Source organism: Cinclus cinclus, chromosome 8 (genome assembly GCF_963662255.1).
Source record: "Cinclus cinclus chromosome 8, bCinCin1.1, whole genome shotgun sequence".
NCBI lineage: Eukaryota > Metazoa > Chordata > Aves > Passeriformes > Cinclidae > Cinclus > Cinclus cinclus.
Window position 1 is genome coordinate 16,944,147 of NC_085053.1, and position 21,347 is coordinate 16,965,493.

Sequence of the window (21,347 nt, forward strand, 5' to 3'; positions counted from 1 at the left end):
ATTATGATGACTTTTCCACTTATGCCCATGTAGAACTTAATCTGGATAGCAGACAGACATGGCAGAACCAATTTCCTAGACTTTTGTCTTATTGTACACGCAAGATGAATGATTACAGTATTTTACAGAACAGAAAAATCTCTGAACCTTTCTAGAACTATAAATGTAATGATTAAAAATTAAAATCATAACAGAATCAAATTGTGATCTCCAACATTTATTAAAATCTTTTAAAGTTCATAAACGACAACAAAGTTACTGTAGAATTTATCGCATACAGCTAGCATACAGCAGCATGTCCTTGGTCTAAATGAAATACAAAAGATTTTAACATTTTCATACAAAGGATTTCTTTAAATTTATTAATGTGACGATATATCTTTGTTACATAAAATTTGCTACAGCAAAGTATCTTATACTTTTCTTGCATGTATGTAAATATGGGTGGACAAAGACTGCATTCAGTGTCAGCCTCCTAATGACGTTGTGCAAAAATGCTCAACAACCTAAACAGACAGAACATTGGGTGGTATGTTTCATACTCTTTCATAAAATGTCTACAAAGGCCCTTTTCTTTTAGGAGCATTGTATGGATTAAAAGGAAGGAACGCCAGCTGCTTATTTGCACTAGCATTCAAACAAATCCAATGGCTATGTATCAATATAGCTCATTTTCTTAAAAAACAATTCATCCTTGTATGCATGTAAATTTATCATAAAACAGGAGTCTAGTTTAAACTTTTAGATGTTTAAGACAGGTCACTGAGACAGCCAGAACCAAGTGTACAAATAAAACTACTATGAATAAGTTTAAAAGCAACCCCGAAAAAAGTGCCGAGCCGCTGATTATTAACATTGAAATAAATGTGTAAAAGTGCCCAAAGCTAGCACATGGTAGCAATACCTTTTAAGTCAGTTGGTGAGAGTATACAAAACATAATTAAACCCAAATACTTGTATCTGTGTGACCATACATTCCGATTGATTGAAAGAAAGTAGGTTAGAAATGAAGACACAATGCAACTAAAATAAACTCAGCTGTTGCAGTTTTTAAACTTGATCTCTCTTCTTCATGAATGAAGTGCTGTAATTAAAAAGAAAATGATTGTAGCAGTACTCCATCCTCAGTTTACTAATATAGTATACCAGAATAAAAACTTGGCAATAACCTCTTATTCTTAACAGCTAACAAAAAATAACCGTGTTCATCCAGCGATGCATCTAGAACATTATTTTGCATTTGCTAAACCATTTGTTTTTCATAGCTAATGGCAGAGCGCAATTTGCTTTCTGTGGCATGATGGTTTTTATTCTAATGGATGCCTTTTTTAATCAAAAAGGCTTGAAGCAAGGAATACTTTGGGAGCCGAAACATTGGCTACTTGAAAAAAATTAAGAAAAAAAAAAGAAGAAAAAGTGAATCGAAATGAATTCTCTACAGTACTGACCAAAACTTCCTTTAAGAGTTTAGGGTTCTTGATCTCAAACAAGCCATTTCACACCTGCCAACTGAAATGGTAAGTTGACTTGGTTTAATATGGTCCAAAATCCAGACCAGATGGAATTACTCCCTCTCATGAGACTGTAAGCTTTCCATGGTACAGTCTGGTTATGGCAACTTGCCTACTGCCTAGGTGGGAAATACAAAGGGAGGAGGCAGTGATGAAAACTGCAGGGATGTAGAAAACCAAGGCACGGGGTCTAGCTACTGTCCCCTACTTAAGCCATCCAATTGATTCTACTGAATTTTGGTCAGCCTCCAGGAAGAAATGTTTTTAAGTTAATTTAGCAGACATTTATATGGCGATAAATACTACCTTCAAAAAATGCTAAAAATGTTGGCTAGGTTTAGTCTGAGCTACTAAAAAATTATTATAAATTGTAGCATCAGACACAAGACAGACATGAATTATTGGCTGGCACAGACTAGAAGCAACATTTATCTTTCACTTCAGTCTAAATCACACTAGCCGCAACACCTTCCATTTCACTCACACAAATAATACATTATTCAAAATAAAATGGAGCATTCTTGGGTAAAAAACTACTTCATTTCAAAGGGGGAAAATGAACAATACACAGAAACAAAGAACGACAGAAACCAAAGTTAAGTAGGAAAGTGGTCTATTATTCTGTGTTACTGCACAAACAGTGCTTGCTTAATTGTGCCTAGTTAGAAGGGTTGGTGCAAACTGCACACATGGAAGATGGCAATAAAGACCTCAGTCAGCTTTGTGGAATGAAGTAACTAGGTAACTGTTTTGACATATGATGGTCTCAGCTCCACCTCATCTGTTAACAGAGTGCAAAGATCCCAATGTGAGCCCTGATGTCATCTTGTCCTCTTACTCCTACTAAAAATCAGCAAATTCTTTTGCACATTTTTCTGTTAGAGAAGCACGAATATCTTCTTCTTCATAGTCATCAAAGTTGCTGGTATCTCCAGGACCTCTGCACTTTGGTATGAATGGAGCTTCTACCTGTATTGGTTGGAGACACAAAAAGGCACATAAAATGTTACTGGTCAAATACCAATATATTTAACATTGGAATAATGAGCACAGCAATACTCCTATTACTTCTCAGATCCTGCCAAGAAATCAAGTATTACAGATTTAAAGTGTGGCACACAGACAAAGCCAACCCAAGAAGGCCTAGACATGTGAATCTAAATTGAAAAAGACTAATCTCTTACTTACAGACACAATTAAAAAATTATTTCCACTTCAAAACAAGATAGTCCTCTCTTTGCAGAGGCAATCCTGCTCCTTCCAGCTCATTAGCACAAGACATGGAGTACATTGATTGCAACCACCACTACACAAAAATCTAAGGAAAGTTTGGAATGCCTCTCCCTCCTACTTAATAACAATCTTCTATTCCCAAATGAAAACTAACCTAATAAAAGTGGAAAAGAATTTGTTCTGCATCTCTTACGAAGTTCCTCCTAGGGTCTCAGCAAAAAGTGAAAACCATTTCCAGACTAGGTCACAATGAGACACAAGCGATTTCTTGGAGGAGTCACTCAAAGATGGTACCATAGAGTAAGCAAAATTACAACAAAATTATGCAGGTGATACAAATTTAAACCTGGAAACACAAAGTAATCACACAATTATATCTCCTCCTAACATCTCAAGGAGTAAGTGTGCCAAAGATAGAATGGTGGGGAGGCAACCAAACAGGGCAGGCACAGCTCCAGCTGAGGCAGATGAACACACCACACTGCTCCCAGGTAGACTGCTGATGGTGGGGGCGTGTCACGTGTGTAGATCAGTAAATTAAAGAGGCACAGCACAGACTAACAGAAATTAAACTCCAGACTGTAAGCAATACCATTATACACCACCAAGAAATAACAGTAACTTGTGTATTTGTGCATGCAATTGTCACATATATCCTTTTATTCCTAAAACAAGATACGTGTTTCAGCAATTTAGCCTGAGTGAACACAGTCTGTACACATACCTAGCCTACAAAGTCACACATTACTATTACCCGAATTCTGTCTCTATGTCTTCTTAAAATGATTTTTAGTTACTCTCTTACAACAAAACTCGGACCACAGAAAATATCTCATTTACTGCTTGAACTTTAGTACACTTTCAAATGAGACACGTCAGACCTTTTCCTGTTATCTTCAATATGGAAATTGCTAAAACGAGATTGCAGGAGATAACACTGCTTTTTAGTGGAAATACCAGTTTGGCTCAAAGTACAATCATCTTATCAGGCATCGTGTTAATAAATATGGAAAGACACAAACAAAGGAAGACTTGATGGTGCATCATGCAATGGGTGAGCAACTGGCTCACAGGTGGGGCACAAAATGTTACAGTGAATGGGGTGACAAGACTGGGGACCTGTCACTAGTGCAGCTCTGTAGGGCTCAATTCTCTGCCCTGTGCTCTTGAACACCTTCATAAATGATTCAGAAGCAGGAGTGGAAGGGACAGTAAGTTCATAGACTATAGACTATACAAAACTGGGAGGAGCTGTTGACTCCCTGGATGGCAGGGAGGCCCTGCAGAGAGACTGACAAATTCAAGGACTGGGCAAACAGCAAGTATATGAAGTACAACATCAGAGAGTGCCAGATTCTGCATCTGGAATGAGGCTACCCTGGATGTATGGACAGACTGGGGGACAAGAGGCTAGAGAGCAGCTGGGGAAAGGAATCTGGGGGTCCCGACTGGTGGCAAGTTGAGCCAGCAGTGACCTGGCAGCCAAGAGGGCCAACTCTGTCCTGGGGGACATCAGGAGCTGTATTACCAGCTGGGCAAGGGAAGGGACTGTCCCTCTCTGCACTGCACTGGGCCAGTCTCACCTCAAGTGATGGGGCAGTTTTGGGTGCCACAGTGTAAGAAAGACATTAAGCTATCAGAGTGTCCAGAGGACAGCAGAGGTGGTGAAGAGCCGTGAGGGGAAGCTGTGTGAGGAGGGGCTGAGGGCACTGGGTCTGTTCAGCCTGCAGGAGACTGAGGGCAGACCTCAGTGCAGCTACAACTTCCTTGTGAGGGGAAGAGGAGCAGCAGGCACTGATCTCTGCTCTGTGGTGACAGCGACAGGACCCGAGGGAATGGACTGAAAATGAGTCAGGGAGGTTTAGGTTGGGTATCAGGAGAAGTCTCTTCACCCAGAGGGTGTTTGGGCACTGGAGCAGCTCCCCAGGGCAGTGGTCACAGCACCAGCCTGGCAGAGTTCAAGAAGTGTTTGAACAATGCTCTCAGGTGGGACATGGTGGGACTCTTGGGGTGTTCTGTGCAGGGCCAGGAGTTGGACTGGATGATCCTTATGGGTCCCTTCCAACTCACCACATTTTGTGATACTTTATCTGAAAATTAAGTAATTGACTAGTTTACTTATGACTGTAGCATTAAAAAAAAAAATTCATATGACATTAGCTGCCAAGGAACACGATGTTTGTTCAGGACAATGCCTGTGGTGGTAACAGCCACTGAGAAAAACTAGTATAAACCTAAGGTTTATTGCTGTATTTCTGTGACTACTTGAATGATATTACAATCCATGCCGTTGTTTCAGAGCCTCAGTATTACAGTATTTATTCTTTATAATTAGAAGCTTCAAACTTACTCAGTATCAGTTTTCACAACCCTTTAAATCTAGTAATAGCTATTCTGACTGTACTACTTCTTAACATTTAAAAATATTGCTTATTTCTGTGAAAGTATTTCACTATAGCAGTACACTAGCAATGCTAAGAATATTTAGCACAGTATTAAAACACTGTTAGTATTATGGGGCCTGGGTGTTCCCAAACAGCATACTGGCAAATGAATCTTGGTGCATACAAATCTGCCTTGCAAAGAGGCATTAAGAAAGTGAAGAACAGATAATTAGAATTCCACAATGGAGAATATTTTCTTTAAAATATCTATTCTTAATGCAAGGAATACAGGATGTATTAATTGTACCCTGCCTTCTGGTAATTAATACATTAGTGAATAATTTAACAACTGTACTGTCAGTTTGTGTAGCCAAACAACCAGTTTCTTTTTATAAACTATTGTTAGTATTTAGGTTTGGCCCTTAAAATACTGCTGTTACAGCAGCAAGTTTATTTCTCTATAGTCAAGACTGTTAGCATTTCAAATTCAAACCAATTTCTTTAAATATTACCACTTATCTCTAGCTTTTTTTTTTTTTTACAGAGGTTGCTTTAGGAGAGAAAAGAAAAGCTCTAGCTTTGGCTTGAGTTTCTCCACACTGAAGCACAGTCTGAGTGCTAAGAGCTGGCTGGGAAGGAAAACAAATTTATTTCTGCTGTGGAAGAGTATTTATAGATGCCACTACAGCAGGGGTTAAATAAAAAGTGAGAGAGGCAGGAGATGCCCCATCCTGAGATAATCCAGAAATAGACTTAACACACAACATGTGTTAAAGAGAATGTGAATGTACACAGAGGTCCAGGATAAAATACCCAGATAATTCTATCAATACATATCCTTTGGAATCTTAAAAGATGAAACTACTTTCATCCTTTCTCAGTTTAAAGTCACAGATCTAGGAAATAAAAAATTAACACAATCATTAGAAATTTTACTTTAATCCCTTAAAGGTGTGTAATGGTTTTGATCAGGAAGGGTCTTACCTTTCTCTGATAAATGGCAATCCAATCTGTAGTTGCAAACCACTTGTGATTCTTTATGTCATTTACACCATTCTTGAGATTTCCATATCGTTTGGTCAAATCTACCTGGAGTAAATTTCTTAGAAGATCCTTTAGGTCTGAACTGAAGTGTGATGGGAACCTCACCTAAAATTATACATCCACAACATTAAAAAACATGATACAAATTTGATTCTTTCCCCTGTGAAGGGGATTTCACACAGAGGGAAACAGTGGGGCAATTTTCTATCTTTCTTCTAAAACCAAATCAAGCAGGAACACATGAAGAGAAAGATGATTATTGTTGCACATGCACATGTTTCACAAAGCCTTTTTCAGTAGCATTACATTGCACATCTACCATTTATTGAATTGGAAGTTTCTAGGGGGCAAGATACTAATTTAAGGTAATAGTGATCTAAAAGCTAAGTTAACTTGGTGTTTTAAACACACCATCTCAAGACATTCACAAGTATTTTCTAGGTATAATTCTTTAGCTTGTATTTTTTATATATATATATATACACACACACGCAGATGAGACAGTATATAGCATATACACAGCATATAAATACATAAATATGCTCTGAAATAACTGTACATACAGCAATCTTATATGAAAAGTCCATCTGGAATTTTATCCTATACTGCAATCTGTTTCTGGTAACTAAATGCACCAACATCAGAAGTCTTACATAACAGCACCATTTGAAGATAGCACACTAGTGACTTGGAATTCATTCAAACCTGGCTAAAGGATACTGGAAGATGATTTGTGGGATATAATTACAAAGGGTTTTTCTAACAAATTATCTATTGACACCATTTGAGATGGCAGTGAGAAGGAAGTGGGAAAAAACAGGCAGAGGCTATATTGTCATCCTCACAGTCTCAGTGTTTGACATTCCCGATACTGAGATGATCAACTATGATCTAAATGCAGCTAATGGAATTACTTAGCATAAAAAAAACCTAAAAATCAAGAAGTCCAATTATCAAGGACTCTGCTTCGGTTTACCTATCAATATGGTTTTATGGTAGATTATGAGAAATTCAGATTTAATGACTATAATACCTAGATCACTGAGAAGGAAATATTAACTTAAATTTTAAGCAGAGAACTAAGCAAATAAAATAGAATACATGAAAGACCCCAGGTTATTAACAACTGCTAGCTGAGGATGGAATTACAGTTTCCAGAACTGAGGTCCAGTGCTGTTTCTGCTGTAGTCCATCTGTGGACTCAGCAAAAAAGGGTAGAGGACCTTTTACAGATGTCAAGCCAATTAGATAAAACCACAAAAAATGCCCAACATTTTGTTTTTAGTTTAGAAGAAAAAGATTTCTTTAAAAACATGTCTTTGTAAATTAATTCCCATATATTCATGGGCACAGCTGAAGGTTCACAACATTAAAACCTTTAAAAAAGCAACCACCAACCACCTTCTTCAAGCTCAATGCAGTGCACCACAGGCCCTACCGAGGTGCCCTTGATTAGAATTACAGAGGCACCTAAGATGCAGCACAGCCTGTATCTATATAGGGGCAAGGAAGAGAACAACTGTAACAAATCAAGTGAGCACAAAGAATCAACACTGGCTGGCAGGAGAAACAACAGAATGATTACATTTTGGTGCTATCCAGCACACTAAGAGATATTAATGAAAAAGAGAAACATTGGAAACACTCTTCAAAAATTTTATATAAGAATGAAAGCCAAAGAGAACATTAGATATGTCTAGCTATAAGACCATGGAAATGGAGACGACTAAGAATGATGGAAACTTCAGGGCTTCTCAAAAATAGCAAAAAAATTATAGAAAATAGCTAGGCAAATTAAGCACACAGCTAAGTAGGTGTTAATAGTCAATGGATCACTTTAATCCAAGTATAAAATGATATAATACCACCATGTCTGTAAATTTAGCAACTTGCATTTTAAATTTGAAGGCAGGGAACAGATTTTTATAACTTTGATTTTCAAGTAACAATGTCTGTACTTATGAAATGTACATTACAAACTTCTCTTAGGTCCTTTTCAAATTGCTCACTGTCTAGTGGCCAGTGAATTCGGCATCTCTTCCACCAAAAAACAGGTTCTATAAAAACAACTGTGTTTGTGAAAACACCCAGAGCCTTAACTCACCTTGCCAGACACAATCTTCTCGTAAATTTGAATGGGCTGATCTGCAAAGAATGGGGGATATCCAGCTGCCATTTCATAGATTAACACTCCTAATGCCCACCAATCCACTGCCTTGTTGTAACCCTGAATAAAATGAAACATGCCACTGTTAGTACAGTTTCTAACACAGGTTAATATTTTCAGTATGGATCTATGTATTTATGGATTACGAAGAAAGCAAATACATTATTGTTCGTATAATGCAGAACTTACAGCCTGACTCCAACCCAACTGGCACTCACAGACTCCAACAGCAATACACTTAAAACCTAATACAGCAATGACAGTGAACCAGTGATGGAAACAAAGCATTTTGCCCACATTCCTGTGATGAGTGTCAGTGATTTCTTTACACTCCTGTGACAAGACTCCCCAAGTGACAGAAATGGACACAACTTATTTATTTATCTGAAACCAAAACAATCTTGTTAAAGACTGGTAATTCTTCAAAGCTTAGGGAAATTTCATTATAACAACATATGTAACAACACTTCCTGTATCGAACACTGTCACCATTTTGCTTGTTTATTTGCATTTTGGAACATTCAGTTTCATGTGTAGTTAAGTAGGTACAAGTGCTTAAAAGTTTAGTTAATTAGCTGTTAGAGTCATTTATGTTCTGGTCTTAAAAGCCTGAACCTTAAATCATTAGTAGGTCTTATTCAATGTTACAAAAGACAAAGAAACCACCAAACCCATCCATTTCAATCACGTTCTCTGAGATTTTTTACAAAGCTCAGGGCTTGGACTCAGTCTTTCAGGAAAATCTATTTTGAAGACATTGTAGTAGATGCATTACAATTTCTTCTGCTGTTTTAGCTACACAGGAGAAAAAAAACCGTGCAAACAACAAATATTTTTCCCCAAACAGAAGTATTTTTTGTTCACTTTTGATGATCTGCAAAGAGTATTTAATTAAAGCATATGTTAAATGTGTAATTTAACATTATGCACTATGACTGTTTGATAGCGTAAGCAGTTCTGTATTTTCCATTTGCAAAACATACAGTGCTACAGTTAAATGGCTGTAAGATGAATAATACTATTTTATATTGGAGCACTTAGTGCAAGTAGTAGGCAAACAGATCTACAGTCAGCTTTAGACTGTATGTGCTTTAGGTGTAAAACCAGTGGATTGCAACATTTGATTTGATGTCAACTGCCTTAAACCTGAAACTCTGCAATTAGTTATGTAATGACCACTGATTGATCCTATACGCTGTTCTTGTTACCACTGGAGTTCTTGTTCTAGTGTGTTAACACTTCAGAATGTAATCACTCAGATCTGTTCTCATAAGGATGTTAGTTAAATAACCTAACTACAGGTTCTTTAAATCTCTCTGTCCCTCAGAAATTATATGGCAAGCATGTGTAGAAAGTTTGGTACAGTTACCAAATTCCGTATCTGGCATTAAGTTTTGGCATATTAAATGAATATTTACAATGCAATGACTTCATTTTGTGTCATTTGTACAGAATTGACTAGTCAAGATTTAATTTTTGGAAGTATCAGCAATTGTTTATCCGTCAGAGCTTGATAACTGGGTGAGAAGTTTCAACTACATCAAATGCATGGCTGAGTAACAAGACAAAGTACCTTGCTGAGAATTATTTCAGGTGCCAGGTATTCTGGAGTCCCACATAACGTCCAAGTTCTGCCTTTTACTCTTTTTGCAAAGCCAAAGTCCGTGACCTGCCATCAGAAGAAATAAATGACTGTTAAATGCATTGCTACTTTAGAAACTTAAAGAAATTTAAAATTAAGTACTTTAGAAATATTTTGGAAAGCCATTTCTTACTAGGAAAAAAATTATTTCTCAAATCACGTAGTCAGATGTAGCTTTATTAGTCAGTCCTTCTGGTACTTCTAAGACAGGTAAGTAAGTCTCATGATGAAATTAATAAAAACACAAAATATGTATTATCACCCTGACACCAGTTTCTCTTTACAATTTAAAAAACAGTGGAAACTATGGCTTACTAATCTTCCACTTGTACTGCAATTACATTATTAATTTTTCTTATACTTTTAACATCAGACTGTTTGTAATGCCAAAAATTTGAAGAATATAAACAAAATATTTATCTTTTCCTTTAGCTAACAAATAAATGAATCACAAAAAGGGTCAATATATCACCAGTCTTGTAAATTTAGAATTTTACTGCTATTTTATTTATAACTGTATAAAGGTCATATGTAAAATTAGTGTGGGAACAAGACAACATAGAAGATGTCTTCAGTAACTTCTGATTCTGAGTATCTTTGAAAGCATTACCAGAGTCAAGTTTGTTTATTTGAGGCCTGGGGGGGAAAAGTAGCAATAATTGTATACACAAATGGCAAGTACTTGGACATTATAAATTCTTCATTTCACTTGTCATGTTTTCTACAGTAAGTTTTCAGAACTCTATGCAATATCATAATATCTGTGTTTTTCCCTGGACCATATTGAGGAATACATACAGAATCCAGGTAATTACATGTAAAACTCTGGGATCAGTTTCAAGCTACCAAGTCTATGCTTGTTTCTTTTGTTTCCTCCCTCTTGGTTCCAATTTCAACCCATTCCTTGTGAAAACATACTGTACCAAATGAGAATCACTGCTAATTATACAATAACCTGTGCTGATGTTGCTGTGCATTAATGTCACAACTAAACAAGCCAAGCTCCAAATTATCAAGGCTGCTTTTCTTCATTTTTGGTAGAAACAACAGCATCAGCAGATGGAACTGAATAGAGTGGGTGACATACTAACTGGGGAGACCTGCTTCAGTCAGCAAAGAATCATTTCTGTGTTTGGGAATGCACATCAGTCTATGTAAGAAGAATACACTGCAGACACTGGACAAACAGTAATGACTTTAAAATGCAAAAAGAAAATGAAGTTGGAGCTGCAGCATCAACATATGAACACAAACCCCCCTCTGCCACCATCACAAAACCATGCTGTTGCACAGAGAGAGCTGCCAGTGCTGGAGTAAACCAGCCACAGTAAATGGAGTAAACCAGCTGTACATTAATGGTGCTCCCCAAGTGCGCTAAAGGAACTTGCACTGATCTTCTCCCTACAGCGTTATCTTACACTCCATGCAAAACTATTTTACAGTTATAAAAACGTAAGATATTAATTCTTTGCACTTCTCTCAAACATTTTTATTATGTAATTTCTTGTTTAGATTCTGCTGTGGCAGAAGGTGACACAATGGGGGAAGAACAACTTCCTTTTAAGGACTGCACAGCATTGCAGTGCTTGTTGCTGCACTCTGCCTTCCCATTTGCCATTTAGCTAAAAACAGAAGAGCTAAGAGGAAGATGAGAAGGTGCCATGAGAGCCTGTTGTCAAACCAAAGCTGTCATTTGAGCACTGCAGTGCTGACCTCAACACAGCTCCCACTCCAGCTGTGCTGGGGAGGCTAGGACTCTCCAAGGGTGGGATTCATCAGATGGCATTAAGTACTATCATGTCAGGACTAATATCTAAGCTGGTTTTCCTAAACTACTTATACAGACAGTGCAGAGAAACAGACATTTTAGGGCACCTTGCATCTTGTTCTAGGGCAGACGCATAAAATAGGTCAGATGAACAGAGCCGTGTAATCACCTACTTTTCACCACAGACCCCAAGGGAAATCCTGACAACTGGCTCAACTGCAGACAGCTCTACTGTGCATGCTTAATTTTAGTCAGAGGAAGTACAACCCAAGGGTTTTAACCATTACTAGACAGCAGGGCATTTGAATGCTCCACACAAGCATGTTATTAGACCATTTACTCTAAACACATTTTCTCAAATTACCTAAATCTACACTGCAAGACAAAACTTCACTCCCTAAATAGATGAAGAATATCATACCTGGATGTATCCTTGCTGATCAATTAAAAGATTTTCAGGCTTTAGATCTCTGTAGATGAGGTCTAATGAATGGAGGTACTCAAATGTTAGCACTATCTGAGCTGCATAAAACCGTGCATGTGGTTCACTGTGAAGAATTAAAAGAGTATTGTAATATTAATAAAAGAATATGTGAAGAATTAAAAGAAGATATGTATCAATGCTATGCTAAGGTACCAAAACAACCACCTAACTGTCAGGGATAGACAAATTAATATCTTTTAACTGGTTATTTTACTATCTAGCGAGAAAAAGCAAAAGCAAAAATTTTCAGAATTGATACCTGCATTCCCTAAATTTAAGTCTTGCAGCTAAAATACACATGCAAATCAAGATGAACATATTCCACAGTGCAGACCTTTGACTTCAAATTTTACTTTTAGAAACTACCATGAATTTCAGTGACAATATGCATAGGAATTCCAAGATTCTATCACGCGCAGATCACAAATGCCTGTATTAACTAAATGAAAAATAATTAGGAATTCTTCACCGCCTGATTTAAGTCCAATGAACAAGAGATAAAGTAAATGCAATTAACCCTTCAGAATTTTTTCTTCAATGCTAAGAAACTTTATAAAACCCTCTTTCCCAAATCAACAAATTAAGCCTTTTTAAAGGACTTGTGTCATTAATGCTCTTACCTGAACCTTCCGATTCTTCTTAGATGTGAAAACATTTCTCCACCAGGGACATACTCCATTACCATGTATAAATTAGAATTGTCCTAAGGAAATTAAGGAAACAAGTAAACACAAACAAATACACATTAGGCACGCTATAGTCTCTACAAATCCCATGTGGAGTACATTTAATGAATGAATGAAAATGAAAAACTGTAGCCATCCAATGACATTGACAAATATAATGCAACATAGGTAGAAATTCTTGAAAAGCTGCAAAAGAAGCATCATATATCTCCAGAAATCTCTTTTAAAGCAAACCTGAATAAAGATAATTAGTGAGGCTCAGACACAGATTGGTGTGTAAGAGACCTGATGGAAGAGAGGGTATGATGCCTACTGCAAGGCAAGACCTTGAACTCTGCAGTACTTATAACGGACAGCCTGAGGTATTCTTGTCTCCACAGCCCCTGCCCCAAACCTGAAACCTCTAAAGAATAAGGCAGAACTTGTCTGCTCATTTAAAATAAAAAAAAATAAAGGAAAAAAAAAAAAGAAAAAAAGAAGGCACATATCACCCTATAAACTAGAAAGCTTCTCAACTTCTTTACAGACTAAATAAATAGTATGTACTATCATGAAATTAAAGCTAAGCTCAAAGTTCTTTCCTTCATGGTTAAAACTGTCATTAAGACCTGCCTCAGGTATAGATCTAAAGAAAAAAGATCTGCAGAACAATTACAAATTTACCGTTCTATAATTTGGTACAGAAGACCTGCTTTGGTATCTTTCAAAATGATGCCTAAAAGCTCCCTTGGTGTACAAAATCCAGCTGCCCTCCAAGAAAAGAGAAAACTCTGAGGAGTTTAACTTAATTTTATTTTTTATTTGGCAATATCCTGTCAATCATTACCTGATGAACCGGGCTATATGAAGTGCACACAAGTGCACTCCACTCCTACTCAAGCCCTGGCAACAGTGCCAAATGAATGAAGCATCTTTGAAAACAAAAATACTTGAACTACTGTACAGTATTTTAATATCTAAAGTGTAAGCATGCACCTCCCTGCAACCCAGCAACTTTGAAAGTAATGACTACCTTAAAAGAATACTCCAGTTTAACAAGGAAAGGGAAGTTCACCGCTTGTAATATCCTCTTTTCATTCAGTGTGTGTTCTATCTGCTTCAGTTTGACCACCTAGGAGAGAAGAAACAATCTTCAGCTTAAGTGTGATATTTTATGGTGCTTGCTAAACTTTTTAGTGTTAATTAGTTAACAGCAAGCTTGTAACTTTACAGAAAATGAAAACCTTATGGATTCCTAGTACAATAACAGAACCAAGAAAGGATTAAAAAGCCTAATAGCATTCTAAAGAGCAACACGGGTGTAATATGGTTGGCAGACAACTCTACAAACAGAATCTCTTCCTACTTGCTGAGTGTAAGAGTCAGTAAGGAAAACCTCTCTGCATTTTCTATGAATTGCTTATGTCTATTATGTCCATACTTCTGCAGCACTTCAATAAAGTACACTTGATCTTTGGACCCTTTGCTAAGAAGGGCAGGAAACTGTGTAGGACACAGTGATGAATTTTGTTACCTGTGCACAGCAGTAAACAGGCTTGTGTTATACAGCTCATACATTAGTGACAAAACTAAGAAGAATACAAATTCAAAATCTCCATTTTTATAAACAAATTGCTTCTTGTAATCCGTTAAAATGTTAGGCTGCTAACAAGGCAGCAAGTGGCAGGTTTCTGATCATTGTTCTGTCTCAGAAATTAATAACTGGTTTCCTACTGTTAGACCCCAACACTGCATGATGAATTTTACCCATTTTATGTAACTCCTATTGTACAATTACTTTATAACTCATTTTCAGAATGGCGTGATTTCCAGGTAAAGTTAGGTTTTTCTTCCTCACTCCACAGGAAACAAGAAGAAAATGTACAAGAGTGATCAAAACAAGTCTGTTTTTATGTTTCAAAATCAAATCTAACTGCTACAAATAAGAGATAATCAATACATTCCAACCGTGACTGAAACTGTATTTAGATGCAGAAGGTAGGACACCTATTAAAAACTCGCTACTGTCTTGAAATAAACATCACACAAAGGAAATAATGATTTAAAAACATTAAACCTCTTTTGAATTCCAGATCTTTAGGGTAAAAATAAAGTTTTGCTCAAATCAAGTCATTTGTGGAAAGTGTCTCCTTCATTGCTAAAAAGCTACAGTACTGGAATGATCTTGTCCATCCAAGCAGGAAAGCCAAGGCTCTTGTCTGTGAGGTGTTCGGCTGCAATGCCAGAGCCTTCAGCCCCGTTCCTGCATCTCCTCCTAGCGAGAGGAGGGGGGGATGGAGCAGTACCCCAGGCTGAAGCTGCTGTTCAACACTTCAGAATGCCCAGCTGGGGCTTCAGACACAGCTCTGTTCACACTTCAGCCCAGGCTCAGGCTCAGGGCATGGCCAGTGTCAGCTTCCCATATACCAAATGGTGTCTGGTGATGGCAGATTCTCCAACAGCTTGTTTGCACCCAAGCCCTTGTTCAGGACTTTTTCTTTCCAAAAACAATTACATAATTAAACTAAACAAGCAGTGGCATGTTACAGCCTTCCTAACTCAAGGTAGACAAAGGAATAACGTCCCTACACACAAAACTACTGGCTGCATCAACATCTATTACATTTTTTTCATGTTCTATGAATCAAGTATGAGATTGGATAACAAAGACATATATTGGATGCTTTCCCTTTTTTTCCAAGTAAAATGGAAATGAAAAACAATAGGCAGCCTGCCTAATGTCTGATTTCAGACATCTTTCTTACAAAATAAGAACAGCTCTTACATTCAGGACCTTGGAATCTACTAATCTAAATAATGCACTTTTGAAAAACTTGTCAAAACCATTAAAAACTACCTGTATGGATAAACTCTCCTAGAATACTTCTTTGCATTCTGGAATTCTGTACTGTAAAATTTAAAATTTAAATTTTATCAAATGACATTGCTTACTTAATCTAAGAGTAATAAACTGTCCAAAAAAATCAGGCTGGAGCAGCAATACACGTTCAGACGACAGCACTGACATTTTCAACACAGAAAATGTCCATTATGTGACAGCTGTTCTGAGACTCCTGTTCTACCTACAAGGTTATTACAGATGCCACAGGATTATTACATAAGTAAACATACAGAAACTAATACCTCATAGGATCAAGAATAGAAAAGAAATTATTTGTGCAGAGAATTTTAATTTCAATTATGGTGCACAAATGAAAATTTTGAGAACTTCTGATCAAGGTGGTTTTGAACTACCCTGCAAAAGTTTGGTTTTTTTGAACTATAGCACTACATTTTGCTTTTGCCAAGGAACCTAAAGGCCACCTTACAAAATCTAAGCAAAGATTTTACCCAATAATGTTTTATTAATACCTTGGACTTAAAGGCTACTTAGAGCCGCTTTCACCTGTTGTTAATGTTATTGGCCATTGTACAAAGCCTACACAATCCCAACAACTGAACATACTTGCTAAAGGAGAAAATAAACCATTTAAATTATCACTGGTATCCAAGTGTGATAAGAAAAAGCACAGTATGTGCAACTCAGTTCAGCCACAGCTACCAGACCTTCACCTACGTCAAACTCTTCTGCAGCAAAGAACAAAAACCAAAACCCGCTATAAATTATACCAACCTTCTGTTTGTCCAGTATCTTCATAGCATAATACTGTTCTGTGGATTTATGTTTCACCATCATTACTCTCCCAAATGATCCTGTTCCAAGGGTTTTTTGCCGCTCAAAATCATCTAGGCCAGCAGTATTCTATATGTAGGATATAATCAGATTATTTACAAACTAATACCAAAGACAATTTCAACTGTATTAATTCAGTTATGAAAAAGGTCGAGTAATATTACATTTAACAAAGATAACTGTAGCAAACTATACAGTTATAATTTGATACCTGTCAAATTTTTAAGAGATTTTACATTGCACTTATGAAAACAGAAGACTTAACTGAAGATCAACATTTCTGTAATTTGTCCATACAGCTGTCCATACATGCTAAGTAAGGAACATCTAGCAGTAAACAGATCATTAATATAACGTGCAGTTAAATAACCCCTTCATTCTTCACAATCAAAAATATTAAAACATATAAAAATCCTGAAGCTCTATAGACAGTTCTATATGAGAGTTGTCTGAAAAGCACATTCCTCAGTACATTTTCTCAGACATTCATTACCATAACATCTCAAATATTGCTTTAGAACAAGCACGAACTTTCTCCAAGAAGCCCAAATTTTACAAGATTTCTCTCTAACAAGCTTAACTTGCTCCCAAGCCCCACACAGTAGTCTTAATATTCTTAATTCCACTTACTACCATGGCAGAAATTATTAACATGGTAAATTACAGATATGTCAATGCTTCTGGTTATTACAAAAAACCAACTAAAACCATGCCAATAGATTTCTCATAAGAGAAAATGTTTAGTGGAAGCATTTTGTCAGCTCAAATCTGGAGAAGACTTGAGAATCTTTGTTGATAAACTTTAATGAAAAGTGACAAAGCTGGCATTAAAAAAACCTGAAACTCCTTCACAAATGGCATTAAAATTATTTCTGTTTTCTGCACTACTCATTACAGACAGATATTATCATCCAAAAAATGCAATACAGAAAATTACTGAATGCTTAAATGAGTGATACCTGAGGGGGGCTTTCCCATTTTCTTAAAAAGTCTTCTTTGGCTTTGGCTAGGAACTCTTTCACTGAAAACACACAAAAAAAGTACATTTCAATTAATTTAATTCATCATGGGTGCAATGGAGATGCTTTGTTAACAAAATACATAAACTTAATTATCAAGTTCTTTTTTCAATTCATTATATGCAATTTGCACCAAGGATGAAAGCAAGCATCAATGTCTCTAGAACTTCTACTGTATGTCCAGGTGATATCTAAGCTTTCTGGAGTAACTACATTGTTCTACACAAATTACTTAAACGTTACCAGCTCTAATAGCTCAAATACTCTATAGGCAAGCAGGCTTTTAAGGTGATGTTAGACATTCTTAATTCAGTTGGGAAAAAACCAAACACCTGACATTTATAAATAGCCATTCCACAAAGATTGACTTCTTATCTCTTTAAATAAATATTGCATTTTCTTTCATCGGCTTGAGTGTAATGTCAATCTCATTGCTTTTTCCCCTCATCACCTTTATTTAAAGGCTGTTTGCAAGCTCAAGGACCAAATGGACAGCATTTCTGCAAGCAAAGACAAAGCACAGGGCTACAACCACACTGCACATTAGGCATGCCCACAGTCAGAGAATATGCAGTTTTAATAATGATTTCCCACTGAAATTGAAGAACTGTATAATGGCACAATTCTGGATGACTGTTTAAAATGTGCACCAACATATTTTGTTCAGATCATCTCTCAGCTGTTCACTTTTTTTGAATATCAATGCTCAGCCAGATCAATGTGGATTACTTCATGCACAGTCATTAATGAGAGGTGTTTGAGACATTGCTGTGATTCTGAAAGAGTCACAGAATCAAGAAAATATCATACTGGTTGTGTGTTCTCTGAATCACTTCACATAATACAACATTAATAACAGTGGTTTTTCTGTACTGTGACGTTCTGCCACAAGCAATTTCTAAAAATACACAGCAATATGCCAAGATTATTCAGGTCATTATCTAGAAACCTGTGTTTTAGCAACTGTATTTTACATTCTGGCAGTCAAAAAATTAGGTTCATAACAGGCTGTAAACAAATCACTTGATGAATCAGAACTTTCTTTTACTTTTCAGTGAATACTAAAGTTGACAAAGAAAACTTCAAAAAATCTCTTCTTATACTGGTACATTTCCAGCAGCAGCCCTGGAGAAGGCCAGTTGTGCTTTTTTTCCCCCCTTCCCCCCCCCCCCCTTCTTGTGTGTGCTATGGGACTTGATTGTCACAAAACACTCAAAGGAAGTTTATGGCTCCCACTACCACTGGCTCTGATGGAGCACTAAATAAAATGGAAATTTCATAAAAGTTGTCAAAAGTTCTGTCTGACCTCAACATCAGAAAAGTGTTTAAAGCATGATATTCACTCAGCAATTTTATTTTAAGGGAAAAAAACCAATATCACAGAGGAGGAACATATTCAGTATTCTTAACTTATGGTTAAGAAGAACAATGAAAACACAATTTATATCAAATAAACCAGTAAATTGGTATCAAAACTAACTGAGAGTTAAAAATATTTTAGAGGCTAATCAACAAAAAATGCTAATATATTTATCCTGTGTGTAGAAAACATTTCCTTTGTTTATAAGTTAGAGGTTATTCATGTAATGACTTTTAATTATCCTAATTTGAAGATAGGACAGGATTTCTTGTGGCATGAAATAATTTTCAACACAAAAAACGAAAGCTAGCAATGTCCAAATTAATGTTTGATGATCCTTCTTCCATTAGGAGAACAGAGATGACTTGATCAAGTGAGGAATACTAGTTTTTCAAACATCAATTTATGTCAAAGTAGCACAAATATTTTCTCTTAATGACAAGAAAAAACCCAGGAAAATCATTAAGATTACCAAAAAGCTGTGCCTTCATGCTTTGGAGGCTGCAGCTTCAAAGTGAACATTAACACTATATAGCATAACCAAAACACAAAGTAATTGGTGCTGTTTTTTCATGTTATTACAGCACATATGTCTTATGTTTTAAATATCCCTCCTGCCATCTCTGTTCATAAAAATAAATATTTTAAGTTTCCACTTATTTCACACTGAAGTATGACTATTCAGTATTTATAAAAATATACAATGACATTTACAATCATTTTTGTCTCTGTTCTACTTATAAAGAATAAAGAATGCTGTTTACAAACTAAATGTGATCCAGCTGAAAATATTCAAATTGTGGATTCGTGAGAAAAATCTCTCATTTCTAGAACACCACTAAGCCACAAGCTCTCCTACAACAAAACTCCTACCTTGTTCTATTGTACTTTGGCCTTCTTTTCTTAGAAAGCAGCATTCAACTTACATTTTCAAAATAAAGTTATCCAATGGTAAAAACTTATCTGAAAATTACAGTCTTTTAAAAACAGTTTCATGTTTTGTACTCTGTTTTATTAAAAACAGTTTCTTCCTAATGAGAGAGTAGATTCAATTATGCCTGGTTCCCACTTTCAGAGGTCACCTGGGCTTCTACACCTGAACACAATTCCACAGGTGCTTTAAACAGAACTTAGGCAATTTAAGTGCATGCACTTCAAGCCAAAACACAGCTTGGAATTGGAACTTTTGAAAATTATCTCTCAAGCACAAAACAGCAGCTCTTGCTACAGGAGAACACATTTAATTTCTACTTTCAAGTGCAGAATCAAAATTTACGCCAACTGGGTAGCAGTGGCCATTGGTATTACTGTGATGATGCAAACAAATAGGTGCAACAGATGATGACTTAGAGGTTTTCCTCAAGTGCCATTTTTAGCCACCTTACATTGTGATGATGTGGCTCTAGTTTGCTTTTCTAGTCTAAACTGTACCTAGCATCTGTGACTTTGGGCACTAATGAAGGAATGAGCATACCAAACGTCTCTATAGGTTCCCCAAGGGTTTGCAGGAACATTCACCCACACAGATGAGATGATGAAGAGAGGAAAGAAAGAGAAGAAGAAAAAAAAGTTTTATGCATTTCCACAACAAACACATAGAAAACACAAATACATTCCACCCTTTCCCCTCCCCACTCAAGAACAGACCCTGTAATAAACCAGTCCTTTCCCACACAGACAGAATGACTCATGCTAAATCACAGAATGTTTGAGCAAAGAAAGAAAAAAAAAATCACCAAAGGCAGCTAAAATCAGTATGAAAAAAAGATGATGCATCACAGAAATAAGCACAGCTTAGAAAACTTCATGAGATCAAGTTGGCATCTTTAATAATTAATCTATTCCAAGACATACACATCTACGGAACTGTTGCTAACAATAGTGTATCTATCTTCATCACAGTAAGCTGGATCACAATAAAACCTGAAATCGGGTGATCTTCCCACTACTTAGCACTTTGTTCCAGAAGACAGCATGTGTGAATTGCATGGCATGTGGTAGATAGCACAGAAGTGGCAAGCAGTCTCAAAAAAAAAAAAATCAGATTTCAGTCCTATTTCCCAGTAACAGCAACTTGAGAAGTCTAAACTGCACAGCTGAAGTTACTGTATGCAAAGTGGAATGTACACAGGGATCTGGTATGGACACCATATAAGCATGATTTGATTTTGTAAGATTATCAGAAAAAAGGAACTAAGGATGTGGATATACAAGTTCTCATAAACACTGAAGAGCAAGGATCGCTTTTCTATGGCGGAGTGAAGTGAAGATGAGAGCGGGACAAGGAGTGCAGACCAGCAACAGACACTACCCAGACTGGGTTTACTGGTACAGTAGAAGTTGGAGCGCAGGAGGCTGAAACCAAAGCAGGAGGAG

General features: G+C 36.7%; 1 protein-coding gene across 4 annotated transcripts in view; it reads right to left on the bottom strand.

Moving 5' to 3' along the window:
* Positions 1-201: 201 nt before the first annotated feature.
* The window catches only part of PRKACB (protein kinase cAMP-activated catalytic subunit beta), a 66,227-nt gene continuing 45,081 nt past the window's right edge, over positions 202-21,347 (bottom strand). For 3 of the 4 annotated variants that reach the window (XM_062497899.1, XM_062497897.1, XM_062497900.1), the window contains exons 2-10: positions 17,552-17,613; positions 16,533-16,661; positions 13,932-14,030; positions 12,854-12,936; positions 12,171-12,297; positions 9,913-10,008; positions 8,277-8,399; positions 6,113-6,277; positions 202-2,480 (exon numbers count right to left, since the gene is read on the bottom strand). In XM_062497899.1, the coding sequence (XP_062353883.1) occupies positions 2,355-2,480; positions 6,113-6,277; positions 8,277-8,399; positions 9,913-10,008; positions 12,171-12,297; positions 12,854-12,936; positions 13,932-14,030; positions 16,533-16,661; positions 17,552-17,613 (1,010 nt within the window). In that variant the 3' untranslated portion in view covers positions 202-2,354. The remainder of the gene's footprint in view (positions 2,481-6,112; positions 6,278-8,276; positions 8,400-9,912; positions 10,009-12,170; positions 12,298-12,853; positions 12,937-13,931; positions 14,031-16,532; positions 16,662-17,551; positions 17,614-21,347) is intronic. The other variant, XM_062497898.1, reaches the window with a different exon arrangement.